At 49.1% G+C, this 19,506-nt stretch overlaps 2 protein-coding genes across 2 annotated transcripts in view; one reads left to right on the forward strand and one right to left on the reverse strand.

The window, feature by feature from the left end:
- The first annotated feature begins 940 nt into the window (after positions 1–940).
- The window catches only part of LOC128272941 (uncharacterized), a 28,077-nt gene continuing 9,511 nt past the window's right edge, over positions 941–19,506 (forward strand). Inside the window, exons 1-2 of the mRNA XM_053010830.1 lie at positions 941–984; positions 13,248–13,348. Of these exons, the coding sequence (XP_052866790.1) occupies positions 983–984; positions 13,248–13,348 (103 nt within the window). The 5' untranslated portion in view covers positions 941–982. The remainder of the gene's footprint in view (positions 985–13,247; positions 13,349–19,506) is intronic.
- LOC128272940 (hexamerin-1.1-like) lies at positions 15,342–17,486 on the reverse strand. The gene has a single exon (XM_053010829.1). The coding sequence runs from the start codon at positions 17,484–17,486 to the stop codon at positions 15,342–15,344; it is 2,145 nt and encodes a 714-aa protein (XP_052866789.1).

The following is a 19,506-nucleotide window of genomic DNA, read 5'->3' on the forward strand; positions in this document are numbered from 1 at the left end:
GCTCTCCGTTGACGTCCGTTTATGCTCACCGTCCCCCGGGGTTCCGGTTCCGGAGCCACGGCCTTGATGAGGGTCCGCTACGAACCGTGCGACTGTGGATTGGGATAAAAAAGCACACACACACACACACACACACACACACAGGCGGACGCTTCAAGGAACGTTTGCGTGGTTGGTGGGCTAATCATACCCGGCGTTGTTCATATCAACAGACCAACGCAAATTGGTGACATGGTCCACCCAATTGGCGAAAGTAACAATTGATGGGTGTGTTTGCATCGCTCCGAGTTGCCCCAAAAAGGATCACTGCACGGGCACAGCTTGCTTTTCGGGCACAGAACATCGCTGAATTGATTAAATGCATTAGCCGCGTAGATAAGCTTGCTCCTTTCTGTGCAATGGGTTGGCTCCACGCAGTTCGCTCCAGAAAAATATTGGAACAATTGGTAATTTAGCAAACTTACGTTCTTAAACGTGGGCCTTAAAGTTGGCAGTTTCGATTTCTTGCATCTCGCCAGCATTCGTTTCGCCGGCCAGGTTGAACGTAAAATTTCACCCAACCGATCGAACCGATTATGGACTATTGGAAAACTTTTCCAGGTCGTTTTGGTACCGGCAAACGGCAAAACCCACTTGCGCTCGATTACTTCCTGCCTGCAAATAAAGATCCGCCCGCCCGGGTGCGTTTGCCCTTTGTGTAAACTCGAAGCTGATCTACATTTCAGATTCATCGTCTTTTCGTCGCAACCGAAAGCGGTTCCGTCATCAAAAGTCAAGTTAAAAGTTTCCTTCCGTGCGAGTCCCGGGGGCTTCCCCGGGGCCCTGACCTATCGTGCCCTGACCTAATCGTTTGCGCCAGCGCTGCTATTCACTCAAAGTAACTAAAATAAGTCGCTTTTCTTACGCTCTCTCTCTCTGCCTCTTTCTACTTGCAGATAATGCTTTTCTGCACCCTGGGCCGATAGAAGGTGACAAACGAAAAATGTAAGTCCTTCGCCACCGACCGGGCTTATTAGGATTCATCCTCATTTTAATCTATCACATTTTATTCGTTTAAATCTGCATATCGAATCCGTTCCACCTTTCCGAGCTGAGGGGCGCGCGCTCACTCGCGGAACGGGCCGACGGCGCAAACGGCGAAAACATCTGCGGTGAAACCCGCGCGCAATGGATCCGGAAGCGCAAAAGTTTGCCCCCACCCTCCGAAAAGGGCGTGGGGAGAAAAGTGGAGAAAAAAAAGTTCCCGCTCGCAAATACAACGCGATCCGCTCGCCATCCCGGTGCCGGCCACCGAAAGCGGCCAGTCGAGTGGAATAGGAAACGACGCGTGAACGAAAACCGGGGCTGATTACTTTTTCGAGAAACTTTGATTCCGAAGCCCGACCGATTGGGAACTTTCGAACGCGGAAACCGGTGAGAGTTATTTCCACTTCCGATGCTGTTAACGTTCCGAAATGAGCTCCCCGGCGGGCGGGCGGACGGGCGACCGAGAAAGTGGAAATGAATCCATCGCATCCATCGGGAAGCGTAAAGTTCGAGTTCGGCGAAATGATTATGTTTGAATTTTCTCCGCCCGCTCGGGCACTGTCGGGCAGGGATCCGGGCAGGTGCATTGTCACTGCAAAGTGCTCTGGCCGATCGAGCCGAGCCGTGCTCGTCCTCTCGTGGGGCTCGTGGATAATCATTTAATCTTTGAATCTGTTTTGTTCACAACTTGAAGCCCGCGGAACGAAAGGCTCTTTTCGCGGGATTTGAGTTTTCGAACACTTTCCGAATGGCAGTGGCAGTTCTTTTGTCTTCGGTTGTTGTCGATGTTGTTGACATTCGCTGTGCGGATGGGCGAACAGAAGTTGCTGCGCAACATGAAATGTAATACAATAAATAAAATTCAACAATACTCCAAACAACATCCACTCTTTTGCCGGAGTGTCTCTTCGTAGTTAATATTTTCTCGAAAAGAATGCTAATCAAGCCGGGTGCTATCCAACGTTGTAGGCGTGTGACATGGACCAGTTCGCGTCACGAACGATAACAAAATTATATTCGAGTAAAACGAGCCCCCAAGTAGGTGTCGGGCGTACGCAAAACAGCTGGCGAAACCTGTCCCCGTGACCCGCCGAACGCAGACCGAGACCCACGCATTTACCTACGCCCATATTGTCCCAACAGATGTGCCTCCCAGCGGAGCGAGAGGCTTCGAAGATGACGCCTGAATATTAAGTAATCATTTATTTATATACACATCGGCCCATAGCGCGTGGCCGTCGCTATCTCATTTTGAAAGATGGCAAATTTATTCAACTAGCAAGCCAGCGAAAAACGGAAACCCCCTGAAGTGGCCCTGTGGAACTCAAAAATGCTAGCTAAGATGTTCCCGCTTTGAGAAGCGTACGTCCGACCCCCCGAGGGATGCTCTGCTGTTGGATCGGTGGATTTGTCACCAGGACTCTAGCCCACGGCCCAACGGTGTAGAAATGAAAAATGCTCACACCATCGCTCGCTCACGCCGGGGTGCAACTCGTTGCCTCGTTCGGAAGGCATACTTATATATTGTCGTGGAGCTCATCCTAATTTATGGCGAAATTTTTATTCGCTACCAGTCTGCTGAGCCGACTGCTTTTCGGCCGGCCGGCCTCCGGTAGGGTAGGCTGGGACCCGAAATCCCAGCCGGCGAAATGAAGAATGAAAAGCACGGAGACGAATCACGGGGAAATGTGATGAGCGTGCAAGCGAGCGAGCAATCTAATTCTATTCGAAAAAGGGCACAATAACGACAAAATGAGCATAATTTAAGGGCTATCCAAGGGTGAACCGAGTGGACGGTACGCATACCAACTTCGGAGTGTCTGTCGGCGTCGGTGAGATGACGTTCGATGGGCTCTTGTAGCAAGGGCCACAAACACTCGACGCAAGTGTTATCTGGCACAAATTGTGTTAATTGACAATGTTTTAGGTAATGAAAAGTGTGTAGCAACCAGAATTATTTTCAAGTGCTCGCAACTTGACCGGCCTTTGAGACCTTTGGGTGACTTGAACGAATTGTTTGTCCGCGTCTGAAGTTTCTCGTGCTGATCATGTGATAAACGAAGAATGGTGGTGTGTTCAAAAAGTTCTCATAATTTTGTATTTACGCGGGCTACGTGGGTTTTTGTGGCGTTAGGTTGCTACTTATGTCACTCTCTTATGGTGACAAGTTCGGCCATTTTGAGTAATCAGCCCATTTTTGACAGCTGTTTTACTAGGCTGTTTAATAAGTTCTTTGCCTCGATAAGAAAAACACATTTTTATGATTTGAAATACACTTTGTTATTTAGTATGCCCTCCCTGAGCATCAATGCTCATGATACAACGAGACTAAAATTTAAGAATTCTATCCTTACAGTGAGAAACGGGAAGGACTTCAAATTACGCTTCCGCAGCTGATATGGGGTCATCATTTGATGGAAAACGCTTTTCACGAATGATTTTTTTTTGGGTCTGAAAAGAGATGGAAGTGAATAGGGTGGATAGTCCAACATTTCGAACTTTGTGGCAGGGCGCATTGCCCTGATGAAAGAGGATCTTTTTCTTCTTCAAACCGGGTTCCTTTTTCGAATTTTAACATTTAGTAGGTCTAAAAGGTTACAACAATAATCCAAATTCATTCAGTTTGCAAATAGTCCGCTAACAAAATTCCAATCGCATCCCAAAAATCGCATCGCATTATGGTAACACCTTTTTGGGCGATTTCTGGATACGAACTCGTTTCGGAACCGAAGAAAACGGTTCAAACCACCCTGTAGTCTCTGGTTTTGATTCAGGATCATGGTGATAGACCCAAGTCTCATCCACGGTGATGATTCAATGCACAAAATCCACTTTATCTTATCGAAAACACTCTAAATGTAGCCGAGAATCATGCATTCCAATGCGTTTTGTTCCATTTTTAGCGTTTTTACCCATTGCACACAGAGCTTTCTAAAACCCAATACTTCAATGAAAATATTGGTTACGCTGCTCAATGAGATGTCTAGGCCTTGTTCTAAATCTCTTTCAGTGATTCGATGATTTTCCAATACCACATCTTGTATTTTTTACGATTTCAGGTGTTGTCTGTTTTTGGATGTTTTTAACATGGATCGAAGAATTTTTATCAAATTTTGTGTGAAAACGAAATTAGGAACGCGGACGCATTCGAAATGTTGACTTCGAATGACCCAAATCAGCGTTAATCGGTGGTTCAAATTGTTCTCAGAGAAGAGCCAAGTTCGGTGCAATGGGAAGGTTTTGATTACAGTTTTCTTAGATTGCAGAGTCTGGGTGCATCACATAAAACAAAAGCATAAAACGGTCAATAAGGAATATTACCTGCAAGTTATGCGTAATTTGTACGAAGCAATCCGCCACAAACGGCTGGATTTGTGGGGAAACAGAAATTGGCCTTTGCGACCCTCCTCATGCACCATTGTTTCTGCCCCTAAAACAATGCGCTGCGAACAGTTTTACAGTTCGTTTTTAGTCTATCTATGCTGCATCGATTAACTAGCGGTTTCAATGCCAAAGATGCTCTGTCGAATGTGAAACATAAAAAAAGGCTGTTAAATACTGTGACGTTCTACGTCAAATACAGCAACGTAATGAGACAGGATTTGTTTTTTCTCCTCTTCGGTTTGTTTCCCTTGCCATTGTCCGACAAACCTGACCGAACACGGTCGAGAGTGCAAAACGGCAACATTCATTGTGGTTTAAATTGCGGATCGTTGCGGGCACAAAGGTTCTCGACCACTCGAGTTGAACATCCGGTCTGGCGGCTCCTGGTGGCAAGAAAATGGCGCTAAAAAAGGAGCGCAAAACACCAACACAACACGTTGCTCTCTTTACTCAAGTTGCTGACCGTGTGAATGCTTCGGGTCCTTTAGGTCCGAACCGTCAGGCCTTTTGTGCAAACAGTTGCCTTGGACACTACTTTTCACGTCACCGTGCGCCATTGTGCTGCCGGAAGCCAAAAGTCCGCGGTGCACAATCGGGGCACTTCGGATTGACGGATTCGCACCAGGGCAGGGGGCTGCCAGGGTGCAATTCAGCATCACATTAAGTCCATACGGTTTGGGTGTTGCTCAAGCAGCCGGAAACACGGTCAGCCTCTAGCGGGACGGAAACGGAAGAAGGAGCGATCGTCTAATGTAAAATGTACGATTTTGTGCCCGATTGCCGGTGCCGGAAGAATGGTTGGAAAAGCGGGGCACTATTAGCGAGGTCGCAGTTCACGGTCACAACCACGCTTCAGTCCGCGGCTCCGTTGAACGGTTGGTGGCTCTGGCTCTCTGAATCGTATGTTAGGTTTGGTAGAAGGACACAAATAAATCGAGGTCTGTTCAGCTACAGTGGGCCTCGCCGTCCATCAATGCCAAATCCTATCGTTTTAAATCTAAAATGTTGCAATGCAACACATGGACATAATTTCTCGGAAATACCAGCGCGAGCAGCGCGCTGAAGGCTTTCAGCGTAAATTGTTTAATTGGTGCAATTGTGTTATCATTGCATAGATTAAATCGTCGTTTCTGGTCTCCACATTATTCGAGACAGCAAGCGAGACCACCAAATAAAATTTCAAAACTCAAACATGCCCAATTGGGAACACCACCGAAATTTTTTGCAGGAGCCACAAATTGATTCGCCACTAAAATGTGTCCACTCACGGCCTCCCGTTCAACGGCACGTTCATCAACTTGAGCATTTTCCGCTTTAGTTGCGCTCCGTATTCACGTTCCGGCGCTCATATGTGGACCTCGGCACGCCCGGCTAGGAAACGGCCCCGGAATGTGTTCAAACACCGTGTTTACTCGAGCGTGAAGCATAATAATAATAATAAGTCTAGCGTGGGGTCCTGGAGAGCGAACAGCGGAAAAATCGACCACAGTCGTCGCACCACGCTTTTGCGGTCAAGCTGTTCAAGGGAGCCGTCAGAGTTGACCAGAAACTTGGGGAACTAATTATGGCGTTGTTAAGACTCTCTCACTCTCTCGCTCTCACTCGCTGTCTCTCGCTGTCGCGCTCTTTCTCTGTCTGTTCTACGCAGCGCTGGCAGCGGTTGGAACCGGAAGCGGGACTTCCGGGGCACGTACCATCACACGGTTCTGTCGAACGGAGTACGTCCGCCACCGGCGAAGGCTGCGACAGCAGCTGGCGTACGTGTGCGTTTCTGGCTGGCCGGACCACGGCCGGGAACTGGGACAGGAAGTGCAGTTTTAAGTCCGAATATCCGCTCTAAGCCAATTACCGTCCGTGGTTTAGCTCTTTGAAAGCTCTCCAAATCAGCTTTCGCAGTGGCGCCGGCGTGCCCGAGTGCGGACTTTTGGGGTCGACCAGATTACTTTGTTTGAAAAATAAAATTGTTGAAAAGATTCTTTTGCGAGCGTTGTCTTAAAACCAACACTCTAACCATCCCTTCACACGCGCTGGAACTTAATCGCTTTTGCATAGAACGGGATTTTTTTGTGTGTGGAATTTCTCTCTCTCTCTCTCTCTCTCAGGGCGGTAATGAATTATCCATTATACGCCAACTTTCGCATCGGTCAACCCGAAAACGGTGCATCCAACCGGGAAATGCATGCGCCAATCCGGAGCTCGGCCAGGCCCACGGAAAAACCTCATTACTCGTCAGGGACGTGATGGAATTGTTTTTTAATAATCCCCACGGATTACCGTAATCCCAAATGACATCTCATCATTAGCCCAGCGGCTGCTCGAAATCAATCAACGAAAGAGCACAAAACGGAAACGGACAGACGCCCGCGAGAAACGGAGCCGCGCCATGTACTTTGCGCAAACATTTGACAGGATGCACCCGTGTGGGGGGTAGCGGTCCGATTGAATCGTGTGTGGATCGGATTTTATTATTCCCCATCAACCCCTTTCAAAATGGTGTCCAAATAGAAAAGAGTCATTAATTCTTTAATTGAATTATTTCCATTTTTGGCAACCATGGGACAGAGCATCCCTTTTCGCGACAGGCAAGTGTCACAACACACCCGCCAGGCGCCTTTCGCGCCCCCAATGATTGTCATTTCAGTTGTTCGTGATTCGAGGTTGTATTTTTTTGCGTCACCATTCGGCGGTCGCCAAAAACATTCCGAAGTAGCTACACACACACACACGCCAATATGAAGCCAATACAGCCGGCCGGTGGTGGATGATTAATTGTTTGTTGTGATCCTAGCACGAGACCAATAGGAGAACCGGTTATTGTGCACCTTCCGCGGGTGCCGCGTGCCGCGCGGTTCGGCTCGCGGGAAACGCGACACTACATAAATAAGCTTCCTATCATTGCGGGTTAAATATTCATCACTCACCGTAAACGATGTGCTCCGTTCTTTTGTCAGCATAAACCCGCGCGGAAAACAAAACCTTCCACTTACAGTTTCGACTCACATGCGCGCCACGAGATTTTCGGTGCCAACACACACGCTCATGTGTCCTCGTGTTCGTGTGTGTGTGTGTGGATTGTCGCGAGGCAGCGACATCGGGGCAACAATGAATTGTAAAAACCGATGAACCCGGTTCCTTGGGGTGGGTTATTGCTATTTTGGAAATTTATCTCACCCGCTCTCAACGGTACGAGCCGAGCCGGGCGGGAGTGGAACAGCGGCGACGCCCGGTGGTCCTTCGAGTCCCTGTGGCCCTGTGTCCTTCGCCCCGGTCCCGGTGAGATGGAAGGGATAAAAATATGGCATAAAATAAATAACAAAAAAGCATAAATAATAGCAGCGCTTTTCGGTAGCGCTTGGAGCATACTTGGGTCCGTACGAAGCAGGCGTGGTCATCGGAAGGAGGGGGGCGAAGCAGGCCGATGCCACCCCGAGCCTCCTCGACACAAAATGGTGAAGGGTGCAAAAATATTTTAACTAGCCAGCCAGCCAGCCAGCGAGCCCTGTGGACAAAAACTCCTCCGAGAACTCCTTTCGAGCACGCCGGCCAGGATTGTTTCGAGGCGTCGTGGTGGTGGTGATGCAGTGCGCGGTGCAATAATCGCTTGTCCGCGTGTGCAAACGGCAAACAATCGCATTAAGCTCGTACGTTGTGGTCAGACAGACAGAGGATAGCGTAATTTGGGTGAATCACTTTGGATTATAGAACTTCTGCGATAGTCTCCGGATTTACGGAGGCCAATCCACTCTACTCCACGGCCGACTGTGTGTGTGTGTTGGGCGAAGGTTTTTCCAGAAGCGCAGCATAAATCGCCTTCACGAAAAGATTTTCCCAACAAGTGGACCGGGTTATCGTATGCAACGGACGCCGCCGAGGGCCGGACAGTGTGAGACAGCGAGTTTTGCAAGAAGAAAAACACATACTTCAAGACCCACGAAATATGGCGAACCCATTGATTGTTGATCATCGTCCCTCTTTGTTTTTTGTCTCGTTTTCTCTCATCGTCTCTCCCGCCGTGGAAGCATCCGTTGTAACCGATGCTCGGCGATACGGTGAAACAATTTTTCACTGTCCAAAAAGGGACATGATCGAAACCCCGAGATGCGGCACAGAAAGGCAACCGACGGAGCGGATAACCGAGGCACAACATAGCAGCAAGGATAACAATAAATGAATGGGTTGGACTTTCGCAGCAGCGCGATGGCTAGCGGAGGGTGCGCAAAAAACCAGGCCACCGAAACCGAAGTCAAGGTATCTGCCGGTGCGCGCGAAGTGTGAAAAAAGAGTCCCGGCGAAAGAGCGCCGGGAAAAATGGAGGAAAAATCGCAACCATAAAAGAGCGAGCCGCAGAGGATGAAGCCTTTTCGCCAGCGCCAGCACAGAAGCAAAAAAAGCGGAGTTAATCCTATCGAAACATTAAATCTTGCGCTCCCGTACCGATTGCATTTTATCTGCTTCATCATGTGCACCGGAAAACGCGCGGCGCGGCTACACGCCACTCCCGGCCGGTGGACTAAATATTTAGCGACGGCCGGGAGGCAACCTCCTGCTGGATTTTGCCGCTTGGCGGGTTTGTAAAATTTAACGCCCAGCACTTGGCAGGCAGGCGGCCCTTTGTTTCCGTTAGCAATTAAGTGGGAAAGACAGCCTTTCACACATCCGTGGCCCGGCCGACTGATGGCAAGGTGTCCGGCTGACTTAGGCACATGCTTCACTTTTTAATACACAGCAACACCCTGGCTGGGTCGCTGGCACGTAACAGGATTGGAGACTTCACCCGTCCGAAAGTGAAGCCACTCCGACCCGTCTATGGGATGCCGGAGCAAGTGCTCGGGTCAATTTTGAAGGCTTGGGTGCTGAACGAAACTTCATCAGCAAACAAACACGTCCGGGTTTTGAAATTGATCACGTGGAAAATAATGTTTCTTCAATCGTTTTTGAAGAAACACTTTAGTTTGCATTATTATCGAATCGGTTATTTTTAATTCAATTTTCTAACTTCGGATAACTGAGTGTGAACGAAGTGAACTTCAAAATCGTTCGATCTGTTCCGTTCTAAACTGTGGTAGAAAATAATCTCTCGAACAATTTGTTTTCCCGCTAGTTGTATTGGATATTATTTCTATGGCATTGCTATAAACATCAGTTTGTGTATTAATTGGTGTTCATAAATAAGTTAATCTAAGTAATCAATAAGTTCATATAAAAATGAATGTTTGTCAGTCTGTACCGATTTTTCTCCAAAACTACGGAACGCGTGGCGACGCACACCGAGAACAGCTGATCATAAAAAAAGGAACGCCAACAGTAACTAGTAGTGTTGAAGTAGCAGAATGCTTGGTGATCGCAGCCAAAGGCTCTAGCATCACAACAGGATACACAATTTAGAAACATCATGCAAGATTTGCAACAAAGATCCCAAGGAAGTGTAATTAGCAATAGGAACAGATTAGAAGATGCTAGTCTCAGCCCAGACCTACCACATGTGTTGAAAAACCTCGGGGTAAAAAAAATTGCTTTATTCTTCAACGTAATCACCATCAAGAGCCACACAATTATTTCAGCACCGTTCTAGCATTTCAATACCAGAACAACTTATCAATTTATCTTCGCTTCACATCACATCAAAATTTCTTACTGGTGAGGGTTCTTATAATATCTGGAAATATCCAGTAGTTTCTGGGAGTCAAATCTGGCGAAAACATGTAGTTTTGCTATTGCTTTGATTGACTTATGGAACGGTGCGTTGTCTTGATGAAACAACATGTTTTTCTTTGCCATATGCGGTCGTTTCCTTGCAATTTCGGCCTTCAAACTCTCCAATAACGCGATGGTGGTATTTCCCTTCTAAGGATAGTCGAAGAACATTACACCACGCACAACCCGAAACACCGAGACAATTTACATTTCAACCATTTCAGATTATTGTGCTTTTGAGCACTTCGCACGAGGCTCACCAGTTGTGTAGGTTCAACTCTCAAACTTATGAGTAGAATATCATGAAATTTCAATAACTTTCTTTTAAAGGTTAGTGCTAACTGAAATAGCGGAGGCTAGCGCCATCTATGTGTTAGGCTCGGGACTTTTGAGCCCATTTTTGTTCAAAAGTTCTTCTGTAGAATGAAATAATCGTTTCGTTGAAAGCCAAAATCAAAAGAAATTAAACATATATAAACACATACTCTCTTAATTTACTTGTCTGAATGAAGTATCCGAGTTGTACTTTGTTAATTAACTTAAATATTAAATGTAAGGAAACTGCACGGACATTATTTTGAGCTGTGATTTCAACATTTAGATAACTTTCAAATTATATAAAAACAATTTATTTAACTTATACTATAGCTTTCAATTAAAACCCATCTTATTGAATCAAGAGGCAGGCCTATGAAAATGTGCTGATTGAAAGTGAGAGAGAGAGAGAGAGAAGCTAAATCCCTGAACGGCAACGTCACCAGACGAATGTAAATTTTTTGGAGGGCATTATTTTTTACTCCTTGATGGCAGCCTCTTCATTTCGGTGGCGCACCGTTGTCCGCCCCGCTTGTTCCGTACTATCAATGCCGGTCGCGACCGGCGCGGCCATCATGGCGTCGGACGTCTGACAGGAATGTTTCGGTCGCCAGCTATCAAACAAGAATGCTTGGCTACAATAAATTGTACATAATTTAGATTTAATGGTAATGTAAACAATTTAAAATGCTGCCCGTGCCCTCCACTTTTAAGATGAACATGTTGCCGGGTTTTTTTTTCCTACCTTCGTTTTCAGCCCGAGCGCACGTGGCGTTTGCGTTGGAGGCTGGAATAGATGAGCTGGAAATTTCATCAGTTCGACCCGGGGGATATTTGAACGTTCACACCGACGGTGTTACGGTGCCCGGGGCTGTTTTTATTACATTGTTGCTGGAAGATTCTGTCTCCCATTTCCCGTCTCCCTTGCGGTTCGTCATCCACCGTGGGATTCCGTGGGACATCCGTTGCGGGCGAAATTAGCTCTGCGTTCAAAGGTTGAAATCTTTAAACCGAACCACGTGGTTTACCATAATGTGGCGCGTTTTGTAACGTTTTCTGGCGTACCTGGTTAAGAAAGTGACACATTTTTTATTCGATCTACAGTTTAGCAAGCGGTTTCATATAATCCTACTGCTCGCTGCAAAAAGGTAGTCTGCCGTCGCGTTAATTCTTGATGTGACGTTCCTGCGGGTGGCCGTCTGCGTAAAGCCACCCGGCCATCGGCTGCAAGCAACACAAAAACGCTCAACCCTAAAACAAACATCAATCATTTCCAGCTTTTTGAGAATCTCATTTACACAAGTTTTGTGCTTAAAACGCTGATTAAACAGCTTTTCTCCACCACTCGTTCGGTGGAGAGTGCTGCCGGAGAAGCGGTCCAGGGATCCAGCGGGTTGGGGTACGAAATCATGACAGTACTCGAGAAAAACTCTATCTACGCCCCGCAGAAATCCCTGGCGGCGGTTTTGACTTGCTGGCATCGAGCGAACCGAAGGAACCGACTGCGCCATCTACATGTCCCGCTGCCTACCCCCGACGTACGCCGCTTTACACAACTTTGGCCGTGTCGTCGTCGTCGTCGTCGTCGTCGGTGGCTCCACTTGTTGTCCTGGTCGGTCCGGATGGATAGATGGATGGTCGGGCGGCTGGATGGATGGTACTTCTATCGTGCACCGGGTTTTCCCTCCAGTTTACAATCATGCTTCCACCAGCCCCGGAGCAGGACCACGCACTTTGCTTCCCGCTGCGAAGAATCGGGCACCGGCGCAGTTGTACTGGCATAAATTTGCATAATTTCGCTTTTTCCAACCGGAAGGTTATCATCAAATTATTCCATTCGAAACTTTTCACCTTCCTTTTTTTTGCGTCTGGTTTCTGTTTCTGAGACAGACCTCGGCGTCGTCGGTGCGGTTGAGGAGTGTCCTTTTTCCTTGTTGTTACGTCCGGTGTTCTGGTGATCCGAGTTCGAGTGGGGTGCCGCAGCATAGCTGACTCTCCGGTGCAGAAATCGCCACCGGGCGTCGTCCGTTCGACGTCCCCGGCAAGCCCCGGGACCCGGGTGTCTGTGCGGACAGTGCGCCACCGGTTTCGTTTAGCGAGAAACTCCTCCAGCGGCAGTTGGTCCAGCGGGTTCGAAGGGGTTTACGGGGCCGGTTCTAGGTGTGCTCGTATATTGCTTTTCGCTTCGGTCGCCACTTGGTCGCTGTTGATGTTGAGTTTCGGTGAGTTGAGGCTTTTGTGTTTGTTTCTTCCCTCCGAACGCTACCCAGATGGATGGGTGGGAAAGTTTTATGCGTTCATAAAATTAGCACCCATCGGGCTGTTTAGCGGGCCCCAGGCGTGTGTGTGTGTGTGTGCAAGGCTTCATCCCAAGTCGCGGCAATCGCAGCTTGATTCTGCCTACCACCGGGCTGTTTAAAAGGCGCAAAATGCTATACTGTTCTTTAATCAGCTAAACAAAATTCTGGTTCTCCAACAAAGTTTTCTTTTTTTCGTCAAACGCAAACACCGTTGTCGATTCCGTTTATGCTAATGAAGGAAGCCGATGACGGGGTTCCGTGGTTTGGCGTTGAATATGTGAAGCGATCGGTAGTAAAATGTGAATGAATGTATATTTATATAAAAATTGCAAAATGTTTGTTTATTTCATGAAATATTAATTTTTTTATTGATTTATTTATTCAATTAATTATTTTCGTCCTTGTCAATTTTATTGAGAAATAATCCTAATAATGCATTGAATGATACACATTTTTAAAGATTTCTCACAAAACTTAACGCACAGGATCACCACTAATGGTAATCATGTTAATTGTTTTACTTTACAGGGAGCTACGATACACAATGTCCAAACGAAGGAAAATCACTTACGGCTGGCTTAGCTCTTCCATTATATTCTTCATTGCGCTGATAGAACTCATAGCGAATGGTAAGTACATAAAATACATAGCACACAACGCATTAAAAAAGAGTTAGTTTTTTATCCAAAACCTTAGAATAACTCAGAAACAGAAACGACTATTGGATGTCTATGGCTCGGTTTAAGTGCAGCCAACTCAAACATTAATTCCGATTGTTCCGTGTGGTACTTATGCTGGTTGTTTTCTTCGTATGATTGACCACATGTCAATCGCCCATCGGTTGGCCTTTTCCACCAACGGAACGAGCCACTCGTAGCTTCAAACGTTTCCACGCACAGCAAGGAGCGGTTTCGAGCGTTGACAATGGCTGAAATTGCTCATTGCCCGTACATTTGCCACGGTCGACCTTGTGCACTTCGCTGGCAACCGCAGTGTACCCTTTTCCGCGAATCGGTGGCGGAAAGACAACAACAAAGAACAACGCCACACCAGAAAAAGGCTGCGAGCGGATGGCACTACAAACTATTACACCGAGCACGCTTTGGTTGGGATGGGTGAGGACGATGATGAGGATGATGATGATAATGTCATAAGCGGCCGCACTGGAGCGTTCCGAGGAGTGAAGCATAACGGCGTGTAGTGTAAATGATTATGATATGATAATGATGGATAATTTGTTGCTAACCAGCGTGGCGGTTTTTCATCCTTGTGGATCTCAGCGCAGGATGAGCGCGGTAAAAAACTGCTTGAAAGACCCTCTTGACCGCAAGAGATTTTGAGGAGTTTGACGTTCGGAAGCAGCAGCATTCGCTGGTTTTGTGGGTGTGTTTACCTGTGGGGTGCACAGAGGTTGGGATCATTAAAAGGTACTCTTAAGTACACGAGAATCCTCCACGCCGCTATGCTTCGGATAGTGTTGATCTTCACTTTACTCGCCCTGTTGATGTTTGCCTGTTTTGCCAGGGGAAACAATAAATATTGCTTGGTGTGTGTACCACGCACAAGCGGAGCTTCGTACAATCGCCACGCTTTTATTACATCTGTCGGAGTCTGTGCACACAATGTAGAATCTACTCCCGAACCTGAGTCCGAGCTCATCGGTCCGTAGTTCGCCAACCCGGCAATTCCATCCAAACATCTCCATCCATCGAACATACCCAGACACGCTTCTTCCGGTTGTGGTGATGTTATTGTGCTTTGCCGTTATGGTGAAGATACAAGTTTTTGCTGATCTTTTTGCGCACTCACTAAAAGCTCCCTCTGGGAGCATAAAGTTTTCTGCCCCATAAGTGCATCGAACCGTCAAGCTGGCGAAGCGCATATGCCGCCCTCCGGGGAGCGGAAGCTCGACAAGTTTGTTCGGCAAAATTTTGCAAATATGTTAAATTTAATACACAATTTCATTACGCTGCGGGACATGCCTACCACGGATGCGTATGACGAACGCGGAACGAGCTGAGCTTGCATTACTTTTAATTGAAATTGGATGGGATTGCTGTGCTGTGCTGTGTGTGACCGGGGACCGGGGACCACGCGGGTCGTAAGTTTGTTGAATCAATTCAAAGCTGTTGAAGTATTTGCCGTCCGTCGTGGCGTACAGCTTAAAATCATAACGGAGACGTTCCTTCATCGCCCGTGGTCCTGTCCTGTGCTGTCCCGTGCTCAAGAAGAAGTTTGATAGGACAGTAATTGCTGTGGACCGGTTTGCTTTGCTTTGTGTCAGCAGCAGAACGAACGTGAGCCTCCGTGTGAGCTCCCGATGCGAACGAAACTCCCGATTCGAGAACTCGAATTAGGCGGGGGCTTTCTTTCCATTCGCTGGCTTATGAAATGGCTCAACAATTTAATTCAAATGTTTCAAACGCCACCAGCAGTCTGCTGGATGCTGCCCAAAGATGACAAAAAGGCTGACTGCCTTCGAGAGTTTAGTGCTTGAGATTACCGTTGCTACCCTAACGCAGTGAGAAATGGGATTGTGTCTGTTTACGCTTTATTGTAACGGTTGTAACGCCAAAGTGTTGGTCAGATTTTCGTCCCAATTACCTAGCAGCAAAACACCACTTAGTGGACCGCATTGATTTCGGCCTCCTTCTTGTGGTAGATCGCGGTGTCCAGGTAGTACATGTTCGGGGTGAACCAGATCTTCTCGTCGATCGGACGATCGAACGGATATCCGAACGGTAGCGAGTCAATGTAGCGGGCACCGGATGCAACGCCGCAGTTGAGCGTGTAGTCGTAGCCCTCGTGCAGTGGCACGGCAGGAGCATGGTACGGCGAAACGATGAAGTACAGCTGGAACGGCATGCCACCCTTGGTACCCTTCGGGAGCATCAGGCGCGCCGGGAAACCGCAGTGTGCCTCGGTCATATCGAGCGGGAACTGGCGCACACCGTTGTACGCATCCATGACCCACTTGTACAGCTCGTAGTACGGCGTACGGTCCTGCACGTACAGCGGGAACTTGGTCGATTCGCGAACCAGCACATTGTTACCCTGCTTCAGGTCCCACTCGAACGTGTCCAGCAGGACAAAGTTCTCGCGGTTTTCGTTCACTCCGTACACGTGCCCGTACTGGTCGTACTTCGGGCCGAGATACATGCGCACGATTCCCTTGATGTCCTTCTCGGCCGTCACCTTGTACTCCACGTTGAACGGCATGTGATTGAGGCGCCACTGGCGTGCCTTGATCACAAAGTCCTCACCCTGATAGTGGGCGATCTTACCGAACTTCTTCATCTCCGAGCCCTTCATGGCGGTCTCGTCAAACACCTCCACATCGACGGCATTGGTGATGTCCGCGTCGGAGCGATCGAAGTACGTGACCAGCTTGTCGACCTTCACCGACTCCAGCTTCACGTCACCGAAGGTCAGCTCCTCGGTGGTGTACGGCTTCAGATGGTCCTTGAACTCCCAGTACCAGTGGATGATGCGCTTGTACAGCTGGTAGAACATTGGATCACGCACCGAGGTTTCGTAGTGCTCCAGCACTCCCGGCAGTACCTTGTGGTTTTCGAAGTGCTCCACCGACCCACCGAGCAGAATGCGAGCGAACCAACCGACGTACTTGTAGAACCGACTGTTGACACTGTCCGGGTTTGCTTGCACCAGATTGCCCAGGTACTCCACCGATTCCGGTTTGGTCAAATCAACATGCCGCCCATCGGGCAACACGATGTAGCCGAGATCGATCGCCTCGTGGATGCGGTGCTCGTACTCCTCGACCTCCTCGATGTCGTGGTAGTGGTCGGGCGTGTGAACCTCGTAGTAGTTGGCACGCGACGGGAAGCTGACACCGTTGTAGTAGTGCATGTTCGGGTAGTACCCGGTCGCGATCGGCTTGAGCCACGAGAACTCGGGAATCGTTCCGAGATCGTTCGATAGACGTTCCAGGTAGTAGCGGGCCAGAAGCTGCTGGTGCTTGAACAGGTACAGCTCGCCGCGACGATCCTTGTACAGTCCGTACTCCTTGCCGCCCATCCAGAACGGATAGTCCGCGTGGAAGTAGTAGTAGTAGCTGTTCAGCCCGATGTCCTCCGTGAAGTAGGACACCTTCTGGTCAACGTTCGTGTGCACGTACCAGCCGGTGTAGTTCGTCGGAATGACGACCGTGTGCACGTCGTCCACCTTCTTGGCACCGTAAAATCCTTGCATCTTGTACTGGGCTGCCTTCTGGAGTACCTCCGTGTTGAAGAAGTAGTACGGGTAGATCTCGTACGGTGCCGGCAGCTCTAGACCGGCCAGATCCTTGCGGTGCAGCACGGCCACCGTGATGGCGTACACGAACATGCCCTCATTCACGTGGAACCGGGCCCACACGATCGATTTGTAGAACGTGTCCCAATCCTTGGCGTAGTAGAACAGGTGGAACAAGGCGACGGCCTGCTCACGGTGGTGGTCGTCGAACACGCTGAAGATCTCATCGAACGGCAGCAGACCGTGGTGGTATAGGGCCAAAAACTCGCGGATCGCTTCCACGTTGTCGTATTGGTCGAGGTGCTTCTCGATGTCGTACTCCTTCGAGACCGCCCACAGCTCGGTGTGGACTTCATGCTGGTGTACGTGCTGGAACACCTCCAGCAGTTGCTTTTGCTTCACCAGAAAGTCCTTGCTGGCGTAAGTGATTTTGTTCTCCGGCACAACGACGTATCCTGCGGCGGACGCCGCAAGACCGACCAAGGCGAGCAGCAGTACTCCTAAAGCTTTCATGTCGAACGGACGAATCGGATCCACTGCAGCAGCTGCAGCTGGAGCGGGGTTTTATACCCGGTTTTCGCCCGCCGTTTATCTCCCGCCCACGGTATCAGCCCATGGCTACTCCTCGTTCGAGCGGGGTCGCCACAATCGTGAGAAGGTGCCTCACAGATAGTGTGGCCGGCTCTTCTGGTGAAAACACTTCTCAAAACTCCGAATGTATCACCTTATCCGGTTCGCTTGATGATAATGCTCTTACCGCACGAATCCGTCGCGATGCGGTAATCTACTCGACGAGCGGCGAAGTTTGAGCTGCACGCCCGGAGCACTAAATATTCCCCAGATAATGGCAGGTTCCTTTTGAGCACGCTGAGTTACAGCCATTTTCGAAATCTATACTCCGTGGCTCGTGTGTGTGTGGCTCATATCAAAAGAATCTTCTTGGACCGAGCAGAATGGAAGATGCATTGCATATTTCATCATGCATTAAGAGAACTAAGCTGATATTTTATTACACTCTACAGCGCCGCGGTACGGTTACACGGTGGCCTACTTTGCTTTCTCACTCGAATGGTGTGCAACAAAGCCTACGCAGACGCCATTATTAAGTTTTCCCCAAACCCCGCAACGACCGGGACGTTCCGCTGCAGTACGCAGCCAGTACGGCTGCGTTGAAACCAGCTGCAAGTCGGCGCCCTTGTGACAGAGGGTGGCCTTGTGACTTCTTGCCGGTTCGGGCTTTTTGCACGAAGTTGCAGAGAACTAAGAAGCTGGGGGCCAGCTTACCAACCTTACGGGTGCAACGGGGTCACCCTATCACCGGTACCGGTGGACGGACGGAATTCACGGCTCACGCCCGGAGCGCACCTGAACGTAGCCACCATTTGCCCAGCCTCCGACTCGGAGCCATTATTGATTTTGTACGGTTTCGGTCACCGGCTGGAAAGCTTTTAGCACCTGCCCTGGAGTGCCGAGCCGAAGGGGTCTCCGCGCCATACTTTACAGCCCCCCACCCCACCACCGCCCGGGTTGGTGGTTAAAGAAAGCAATATAAATTCCCTCACCGGAAGTATTTCTTCCCTGCAAATCGTATAAATTATAGTTCATTTTCTCTTTTGGGAAAACTATGAGCCCGGCACGTGGGCTACATTGGCCAAATTTATGCCGGTCCAGTCACCTCTGCCAGATAATGCCGGCGCCGGGTATAAGGGAAGTATGCATCAAGATCTGACGGTGGTGCTCGGCCGCTGTAACTCTGCGGTAGCCTCTGCGGGAGCTCGCAGAGCCATTGCAGTGTGCGACGTTTGTGACACTGCCCACTCACTGGTGTGCAATTTGCTCAGCAATATTCTGAATAGGCCCTCTTGCCCCCCGTGGGGCAACCCTTACCCAAGACTCCCGGCTCGGCATGATGAAACAATAACTGGCAACAATTGCAACAAACTTCCAGCAATCGGAGAAGCCACCCTTAGGCATCGGCGTCGCTGTCGCCTTCAAGACGGGACCGCACCGGGCAGGGAAACCACAGGCAATCCACAGCCACAGCACAGCTTTGCAAATATGGCCCCTTTTCGAGTGACATCGTTCTCTTCGTCGTCGTGTCGATGGCGCCATGTCCATGGGATGAGTTATGGGCCGAAGACGAAATATGCCATATGGCTTCGCTTCCTGTATGCATTAGCAGTTCGCAGAGGGGGGGAGAAGGCTGAATCCCAGCCAGGTTGTGGAGCAGTACCCTGATCCAGCACCCTAATCGGTGCACCTGAACGAGAGCAACGGCCAGCCGAGTAGGATGCGAACCGGATCCGGGAGTCCGACGTGACTCCGGCATTCATTTCCGGCATTGGGGCAACATATTTAGCACCGACTGAAGATGGAGCTGAACGGAATCAATTTATTTGGAATGTTTGTCGCAAATGGCCGCTGCACCAGGCCCCGGCTCCGGCTCCGGTATTAGCAATCCTAGCAACTGCATTCGTTTCGATGGTCAAAAAGTGCACCGAACCACCGATAACCGTAATTACACCGTAGAGAA

The sequence above is a fragment of the Anopheles cruzii genome, chromosome 3, assembly GCF_943734635.1.
Source record: "Anopheles cruzii chromosome 3, idAnoCruzAS_RS32_06, whole genome shotgun sequence".
Taxonomy (NCBI): Eukaryota; Metazoa; Arthropoda; class Insecta; order Diptera; family Culicidae; genus Anopheles; species Anopheles cruzii.